Source organism: Cololabis saira, chromosome 12 (assembly GCF_033807715.1).
Source record: "Cololabis saira isolate AMF1-May2022 chromosome 12, fColSai1.1, whole genome shotgun sequence".
In the NCBI taxonomy this organism is placed as follows: Eukaryota; Metazoa; Chordata; class Actinopteri; order Beloniformes; family Belonidae; genus Cololabis; species Cololabis saira.
In genome coordinates, this window is record NC_084598.1 from 4,798,883 (window position 1) to 4,808,727 (window position 9,845).

A 9,845-nucleotide genomic window follows, 5' to 3' on the forward strand; every position below is an offset into this window, starting at 1 on the left:
TTCAAAACTACTCCTAAAAGTACAACATTTCCCAAAACTTACTCAAGTAAATGTAATAAAGTAAATGTAACTCGTTACTACCACCTCTGAGTTTAAATAATACAAGTCAACATTCAGACTCATTTGTACTAAATGGGATACTAAACTAGAATCTTCCTCATTATGAGGCCGTTGGCTCCTGTCAACCGTCCATTCATTTCTGATTCTATTTTTAAACTACTCTCAGAGCTTCAGGACTTGCTGACCAGCTTTTGTCCCAAACTCCCACCCGTTTACACTCCAGCCTTGATTTTCAGTGATGCCATGATTTTTATGAAAGTAATTTGAATTGATACATCACTTGCAATTTCCTTAGACAATGTCTCTTCTAAGTAGCATTTCAACAATTCCCAGATGATGGCTCCAGTGTCACTAATCTGCAGAGAAAGTTTTTTTTTCTTGGTGGTTTTCTTTTTTCTTGGCCAGCAGTTACTGCTTTTGTGGTCATTACAGTTTCCTGCTGTCTCTGTTTCCAAATTCGTCACATTTCTGAATGAATCCTCTGATTGATTGTGGTAATAATTTGTATCAGTGACTTGGACCAAAATTAAAAAAAAAAAGAAATACTGCAACAAAATACTGCACAGTTGTAACTTTTCCTCAGAAGAACACGCAGTGCATTGTTATGATAAATATGACTTGAATTTCTTTGTATTTTCAGCCACCCGCTAAAGGAGCGTTTCTCAGGGGGTCGGGAATGGACCAGTCGACTGGAAGATTCACCGCCCCCATCACTGGGATATACCAGTTCTCAGCTAACGTCCATATTGGTAAATCACAATCATTTTCCATTACGCAGTATTTCATACACCAAAGCCTGAAAGATCCTTCCAATAAGTAGTCCACATATGGCACTTTTCCACTAGTACCTACTCGGCTCTGCTCAACTCAACTCGGCCTGGTTTCTTTTCAATTCAATTCAATTCAATTCAATTCAAGAAAAACTCCCCTTTAGGAGGAAAGAAACCTTGAGCAGGACCAGGCTCATAAGGGGGGACCCTCCTGCCGAAGGCCAGACTGGGGGAGTCGGGGACTTCAGCAGCACACAGCAGTCATTTGGAAGCAGCAGCGGGATGACCAGAGGGGGGGGGGGGACCGGGACCGCAGGCCAGAACGCAGTTCCCGAGGCTCCGGCCTGCAAACATGCACAAAAGAGAAAAAAGGGGGGCCGGCACAAGAAACTACAGGAACGATGGACAAAAACGATAGCTATGAGATATTTATAAAAAATAAAAATGGAAATGGAGAAGAGAGGGAGGGAAAAGGAGAGGAGAAGAAGGGTGAGAGGCACCGCCCAGCGGATCATGTCGGTGCCCCCCTGCAGCATAGGCCTATAGCAACATATCTACCACAAAGCTATATTTGAGACTAACTATTATAGTCTTGTTCTATAGCTGCAACTATGACTACTGACTCTAACACACTAGAGTTTACACTACCTAGAGATTTACCAACACCAGCTAGAGGTTTACTAAACACTAACTATAGGCTAAACAGACTAAACAGAAAGGTTTTAAGTTTAGTTTTAAAGGTGGAGTTGGTGTCCTTAACCCAGATTGGAAGTTGGTTCCAAAGTAATGGTGCCTGATAGCAGAACGCCCGCCCTCCAAATCAACATTTGGATACTCTAGGAACTACGAGTAAACCTGCACTCTGAGAGCGGAGAGCTCTGCCAGGAACATAAGGCAATATCAGGTCTTGTAAATACTGCAGAGCTAAGCCGTTTTGGGCTTTATATGCAAGTAATACATTTTAAATTGGATTCTGAATTTTAATTGGATTCTGAATTTTCCACTACAATTCAGCACCTGGATCAGAAGTAGGAGGTTGGAGCGAAGCTGCTGTGACGTATTTGATTGTGTGATCTAAACGAAGAAGACAACAACACTAAAGATGTAGAACATGGAGGAGATTATATATGTGCTGCTGGATCTGTGGCAGCACAGACCCAGCAGATATCAAGTTAAAAAATGATAGTGAAAGAAGCTTCAAGCGGCAACGCTTTTTTCTTTTTTTAGTTTGTCTTTGCGTTGCTGAAAAGTCAGCTGGAGGCGGCTATGAAGGGACAGAGCTCCTGGTGGATCTGGTCGTTCCTTATCGCCCGTCTAGATCCCTTTTTAATTCTCTCCTCAGATGTTATGAACATCTACACCTCAGAGTGTGATCACCAAACAGACTTTTGCTGCCGTTGCCTGTTGAATAAAATGAACAAGAAGCCGTTAGAGTTGCTCTTTCTCTGATTTCCTCCTCCTGACTCTGTGATTATGTACATTCACTGAGTGAATATTATGAAAGTAAAATATATATTTCTCGCTAGAAATGTAATCAAAATGCATTTTTATGCAGAAACTAACTGAAAATATTGATTTTTTTTTCACAAAAAAATGAGAAATATCCGCCACTTTTTTTGGTGTGACGGCCAGAATCTGGAAAGTCACGTGACTTGGACGCCAAACGAATAGGCGGAAAAAATGTAACAGTTATACAATTCACGGGCTATTATTGTAACCCTCTACGTTTTTGCACTTTGGACCAACGTAGGCAGGGTACGTTTTTATGTGAGACTGGGTTGAATATATATCTCTCTAAAATGCTTCTTTTTAATGCTTGTTCTGTAAATCATTGGTGGGAACTGTTTGAGCTACAGCAAATACTGAGGCTGGATTGGCCTGAATTACTGTGGAGCTTCCCAAACCCCTCCTTAGGAGTGTGAAAGGTGGTGACAGGATATTAACACTTTGTGACTTTATCTGAAAAAAAAGGGCAGATCCTTGGAATTATAACTATAGATTTGAACACTAGAGGAAAAATATGTTTTTAGGGGTCACTTTTCTTATTGTAAATGATTTTCCTCCTTACAGATCACAACGAGGTGAAGAGGACCAAGAGTCAACTGAAGGCTAGAGACAATATCAGGGTGTTGATCTGCATTGAATCACTCTGCCACAGATACACGTAGGTTTTTAAATATGCCGAATCAAAATATAGCTTGTCACTCTAAAGTATGTGGTTAGCACTTGTTGGAGCATGCCTGTGAATAAAACCAACGAGCTCCGCGATAGGATTTATTAAACTGATCATCAGAATTGATTTTCCAGAAAGCAACTTCCCTTTTGCATTCTTGACATTGTTCTTGGACGGTTTTATTTATCTTTTTCATTCAACATAGATATTATTTAGGCGTTAACTGCAGCCTTAACTTTCACCAGCATTTATGAGCTGTTAAAGGTGTTGACTTTTACACATTGCATGGAACCAGTTTGGAATTTCCTGTGTAAAAGCAGCACACGAAGAAAGTATCCTCACTTTTGGAGCTTTCATCCCTGTCACCTAACTAATCGTTATAGACCAGGGGTCGGCAACCCGTGGCTCCTGGAGCTTTTTCAAAAATGTTTGACCCTTTTTTCCTTTTTTTCTTCTTTTTCTTTTTTTTTTTTTTCCTTTTTTCCTTTTTTTCTTCTTTTTTTCCTTTTTTTCTCTTTTTTTCTTCCTTTTTCCTTTCCTTTTTAACCTCGAAATTTCGACATTTTGACTTTTTTTTCGACATTTCGCCCTTTCTCTCAAGGTTGTACTTCAACATTAATCTTGACATTTCGACTTTTTTCTCAAAATTTTGACTTTTTTCTCGACATTTCGACTTTTTTCTCGAAGTGCATAATGAAAAAAAAAAATCTTCCCCCAGTTATAACTAATATAGAAACATGCAGCATGTGTTTCCTTCATTCTAAGGCTTATATACAAGACTTTTCATTTTTTGCGGCTCCAGACATATTTGTTTTTTGTGTTTTTGGTCCAATATGGCTCTTTCAACATTTTTGGTTGCCGACCTCTGGTCTATACTCACCTTTGACCTTCAGACAGCCTGTTACATGCAACAGCACACTACTGGAATACAGTTCTTTAGGATGTGTGAGGAAGACAATAAAGCACATAATACCATAGTTTTACGTGGGAATGAAATGCAGAACAAATATTTGTTCTTTCCAGTATTTGAAATGTCTATTTATATAATGTGGAGTGGAACAAGGTTGAAATGAATTGGCCTCTTCAGCCTCCCCAAAACTGTGCAGGACACCAAGCATCTACTGTAGAGTGGTACAAAGAGGGAATGTGTAAATAATATTATTATGATGGGTAACTTGATCCAACAGAGTGCTTGACTTTTGCTTTTCAAGCCAAAGCCCTAGTCAGTCTCTCCCTCCCGGCCATGAAAATGTAGAGAATGTGAAATGAGGGTTATTGTGATGGAAGTTGGAGCGAAGACAAACATGACTGATTTGCAATAGAAAAAAAAGGAGCATTTTCCACTTAACACAAGTCAGTTGTCTCACTGTGTTGTTGAAGGCTGCAGCTTAGTTCAAACCATGTGTGCACACTCTCTAACTTTACTAAAGGAAAAGTTTGAAATAGGCCTGCTCTCTTTCTTGCATATAATTTGATGGGAAACTTGAGCTCACTCTCACACCTGTAAACCCAACACAAAGAAACTACACCAACATTTTAGTGTTTTTATTCCACTGGTCACATTCCAAATCTCTAGCACGTGTCATGAAATACACAAGGTAGTTTTTCATAATCCAAACATCATTTTGTTTAATAGGATATAATATTGAACCATGGGACCAAAAGCACTGATAGTGATCGCTTTTCGACCTAAAAACAAACAAAGATTCTTCAGGCTGTGTGTGTGTGCGAGACAGGATTATTTATTGCTCCCCTGTTTGAGCGCTGTTCCGGTTTAAACAAAGAGCATGAAGTGATTAATCACTATGACTGTCTGCAGAACAGCTAGATTAAAACGTAAAACAATTCCTACTTTCTCTGTGAAAGTATGTCAAAGAAAAATCTTCAATGGCCTTATCTATCTATCTATCTATCTATCTATCTATCTATCTATCTATCTATCTATCTATCTATCTATCTATCTATCTATCTATCTATCTATCTATCTATCTATCTATCTATCTATCTATCTATCTATCTATCTATCTATCTATCTATCTATCTATCTATCTGCAAAAACTCAAAACCTTAACAAGAATATTTGTCTTATTTCTAGTTAAAATGTCTCATTGTCTCAGAAAATCTCATTACACTTAAAACAAGAGTCATTAGCAGAAAACTAACTTGTTATTTGACAAATTTCACCTGTTTAAAGTAAATTTTCACTTGAAATAAGTAGAAAAATCGGCCAGTGGAACAAGATTTATCTTCTCATTACAAGCAAAAAAATCTTGTTCCACTGGCAGATTTTTCTACTTATTTTAAGTGAAAATTTACTTGAAACAGGTGGAAATTGTCAAATAACAAGTTATTTTTCTGGTAATGACTCTTGTTTTAAGTGTAATGAGATTTTTTTGACTAAAAATGAGACATTTTAACTAGAAATAAGACAAATATTCTTGTTAAGATTTTGAGTTTTTATCTATTTTCTATTTTTTTTATCTATCTATCTATCTATCTATCTATCTATCTATCTATCTATCTATCTATCTATCTATCTATCTATCTATCTATCTATCTATCTATCTATCTATCTATCTATCTATCTATCTATCTATCTATCTATCTATCTATCTATCTATCTATCTATCTATCTATCTATCTATCTTTTATATGAGGGACTGTACAGATGAATGAGCTTACTAACGTATTGAGGAATTGCAACTTTGACTTGCTTGAAACTTGTTTTTCTTCATTGTTTTTTCTGTTTGCATATTTCCATGATCGGAATAAATAAAAAATGAAATGAAAATATTGTCATTGCAGTTCACTGGAGATGATTGTTGGACTAGAAAGCAACAGCAAGATATTTACAGTGAGTGTGCAGGGACTGCTGGAGCTCCAGGTGAGTTAAGAGCCTAACACGCTGAGCATGTAGGGGGAAACGTGCACACTCTCTCTCAACATAAGCATGTGGTGTGTTCTGTCCTGCAGGCCGGCCAGTACACTTCCATATTTGTGGATAATGCAGCTGGTGCTTCCATCACAATACAGAACGGATCGGATTTCATGGGCATGCTGCTCGGCGTATAACCTCCCACTAACTCGCAGGACATCCTCCAAGCAGCCCACTGTTGCCACACTGTTTTTGATTTCTTTTTTAAATCTTGTATTGAATGAACTGCCTCTCTGCACCATCACACAAGACCAAACCAGAAGAGATTTTTGAAGGGAAGGGCTGAAGAGCTGACACTGACTTGATTGCCTGTTGCCGTGGTGAAAGGAAGAACTCAAGTGTTGTTTTTTGACAATGCACTGCCATTTCTCCCAGGAACTTGGATGCTTGTTCCTTCACCCATACAAAAACCTGAACATGAAATGGAGAGTATATTTGTTACAGTATATTTTTTCACGGCTGTTGAACTCCTTAGCACTAAACTTTGTTTTTATTGTTCTCTGTAATTGTTGAAAAAGCTAAGGTACATGAAATATTCCTGCATTTAATATACATTGATGTGTCATTGTTTTGTCTACAGTATCCATTGTGTACAAATTGATCATTTTTTTGGATGTTAAGTCTTGTTCACTCACACACGCACACACGCACACGCACACACACACACACACACACACACACACACACACACACACACACACACACACACACACACACACACACACACAGACCCGTCTACATGACTATAGACTCTGTGAGTACACTGGACAGGCCTCACGTGATTTTTGTAACACAACTTTTGTATTTGCCCAGAGTTTTCTCAACATTGGCCTCATTCACGGCCTCCAGGCCCAGAATCCTCCTCTATTGCCACCATGTTTTTGTTTTTAATCTACCTATTTTACCAACTATTAGACATAATGCCATCAAATTATGTGTTTTTGTCTCCGAATAAAATTGAATTTTTATGTCAAAGTTTTTATTGGTCAATACTTTAGTTTATGACACACTCCAAAGTAACTGATGAAAAAGCCACACAAGCATTGGTGAAAACATGCAAACTTCCAACAGAAACGCCCTTGCCTGAACCACGAACCTTCTTGCTGCGATGCAGCAGTGCTAACCATGCCAAAATCCTTTTAGTTAAATATAAAAGTAAAAACGAGTAGCCTTGCAAAAAATCATTTTCAAAAAATACTGCGTTGTGACTGAAAACATCACCATGTGGGAAATCACAGAGCAGGATGAGCAATGAGGAGCCAGCGTTTTTCACCAAGCTAAGCTTGCAGAATAAAGCAGAAGCACTGTCAAGTTTCATCCATGTTCTGTCTGCCACAATAACAGGAAACATTCTGTTGCATTTGAACTTTTTGGGCTGATATGAGAAACACAGAGAAACCAACCAGTAATCTGCTTGATGTAATCTGCCTGGATGTCCTGGCTTAAAGATGTCCATGTACTGCAAAAACTCAAAATCTTACCCAGAATATTTGTCTTATTTCTAGTTAAAATGTCAAATTTTTAGTCAAAGAATCTCATTACACTTAAAAGAAGAGTCGTTTTAGAGTCTTTAGAAGTTTTAGAGTTTAGAAGAGTTGTTATTTGACATTTTTCACCTGTTTCAAGTAAATTTTCACTTGAAATTAGTAGAAAAATCTGCCAGTGGAACAAGATTTATCTTCTCATTACATGCAAAAAAATATTGTTCCACTGGCAGATTTTTCTACTTATTTCAAGTGAAAATCTACTTGAAACAGTTGGAAATTGTTGTTTTTTTCCAGTGATGAGTCTTGTTTTCAGTGTAATGAGATTTTTTTTTACTAAAAATTAGACATTTTAACTAAAAATAAGACAAATATTCTTGTTAAGATTTTGAGTTTTTGCAGTGGGATTTCAAATTCAGCATTCAAACCTGTGTGTATATATTATTGAGATATACTGCAACAGCAGTTGGACTTTGTGGCCTGTTTCAGGTGGAAGAGGAGTGTCAAGAATGCCTGAGTGTCTTTCAGTATTTCTTTGTCCATACATTTCTTCCACTTTTATATACACTACCAGTCAAATGTTTTCCCATTGAGGAGAGGGTGTCCAAACTTTTGACTGGTAGTATGAGTGTAATTAATTTATTATGCATGAAAACCACAATGCTATCAAAAAAATTCAAGTCCTCTTGTAAAAATATGGCGCTGTTGTATTAAGGAGGCTTTATCAATTAATCACAATCCTGTTAAATTAGGATTAGTAGGGTAACACTTAGGTTTGTACTTTCCATAATCCTGTAGTTTTCCACATAAAAATGCATTAAAGTACAGTAAATTTAATTGGGAATGTTAGAGATTCTTCAACAAAAAGATTCTTCAACAAAAAAACAAAATGCCATAAATGTTGTATAGAAAATGTAAGGTCGTGTTTTTTTATGAGTTAATTCATAACAAAGTAATCACCACACAAAAAAGCATAAAAAAGTTTACAGTGTTAAATACAGTCCAATAAATATAATCCATATTGTTCCAAATTACATTCCAGTTCAGTCTAATTCATGTGTTTCAGGTATAATCCAACCCATTCCAATGTTGATTTGGTGCTGATTGTCTTACTCTGACTCTGAGTTTGAATTTTCTCTTCTCACGAAAAAACGCATGTCATGTCCCCTCCTTTCATGTCTATTGCTGATCTTGTTTGCTTTTCTTTTGGTTTTTGTTCTTTTAGTTGTCTTGTTTTATATTATTGGCAGTTGGCAAACAGTGAAAAAGTGCATTAAATACACCAAGTGTTAATTTGCCAGGTAATTAGTTCCTACCGAGCCAACGCTATAATAAAAACGGACAGTTCTGTTACAGCCCAGCCTACTAGGGTTTTACTCCCATGTTTCTTGATTGTTTTTGTTGTTATTCTTGTCATTTCAGTTTACATGGTTTCTATTCTCTGTTACGTACTTGCCTGTACAAGTTTTAAAGTAGGAACAATATCAAATTTAATATGGACGTGCCCAAATCATCAACCCTCCACCACCATGCTTGGCACTTGATACTGTATATGAGGTGTTTGTGCTAAAATGCTCTGGCTTTCATCAGACTTTGTACAGCATTTCCCCTTGAGATGTGGTCAGTTAATTAAACAGCACATAGGAAACAGTCAACATTGTAACCCACTGGCTTGTAAACTGCCACTTCCAGTTTCTGAAGTGAAACCTGTCACTTCTGAGGGATGTCTGGGATAAGCAGCTTAAAAAACACTTATACATTTTTTTTTTGTCTTGATCTGATCTGGTAAAACTGCTGTTGACCTTTCTGAAAAAGTGATCATAGATCGTATTCCCACATGAGACTAAGGCCACGTTTACACATAGTCGGGTATTTACAAAAACTGATATTTCCCCCTCCTTGAACCGCCCCCTTACCGTGGTGGAGGGGTTTGTGTGCCCGAGTGATCCTAGGAGCTATGTTGTCGGGGGCATTACGCCCCTGGTAGGGTCTCCCATGGCAAACAGGTCCTGGGTGACGGGCCAGACTAAGAGCGGTTCACAAAGCCCATCATGAAGAAGAAGAGAACAAGGACCACTACGTCGCCCAGATCGGCGTCACCGGGGCCCCTCCCTGGAGCCAGGCCTGGCTGGGGCTCGTAGGCGAGCGCCTGTTGGCAGGGTCTTTGCCCATGGGACCCGGCCGGGCACAGCCCGAAACGGAGACGTGGGCCCGCCTTCCCGTAGGCCCACCACCCGCAGGAAGGACCGTGAGAGGCCGGTGCCATGTGGTCTGGGTAGCAGTCGTAGCAGGGCCTCGATGACCCAATCCCCGAACCAAAACCCTCACATTGGGGACATGGAATGTCACCTCGCTGGGGGGGAAGGAGCCGGAGCTTGTGCGTGAGGTTGAGAGATACCGGCTAGAGATAGTCGGGCTCACCT

At 38.7% G+C, this 9,845-nt stretch overlaps 1 protein-coding gene across 1 annotated transcript in view; it reads left to right on the forward strand.

Moving 5' to 3' along the window:
- c1qtnf12 (C1q and TNF related 12) overlaps window positions 1-6,906 on the forward strand; it is a 47,610-nt gene extending 40,704 nt beyond the window's left edge. Inside the window, exons 5-8 of the mRNA XM_061735217.1 lie at window positions 701-809; window positions 2,901-2,994; window positions 5,809-5,887; window positions 5,977-6,906. Coding sequence (XP_061591201.1) covers window positions 701-809; window positions 2,901-2,994; window positions 5,809-5,887; window positions 5,977-6,075 — 381 coding nt within the window. The 3' untranslated portion in view covers window positions 6,076-6,906. The remainder of the gene's footprint in view (window positions 1-700; window positions 810-2,900; window positions 2,995-5,808; window positions 5,888-5,976) is intronic.
- The last annotated feature ends 2,939 nt before the right edge of the window (window positions 6,907-9,845 follow it).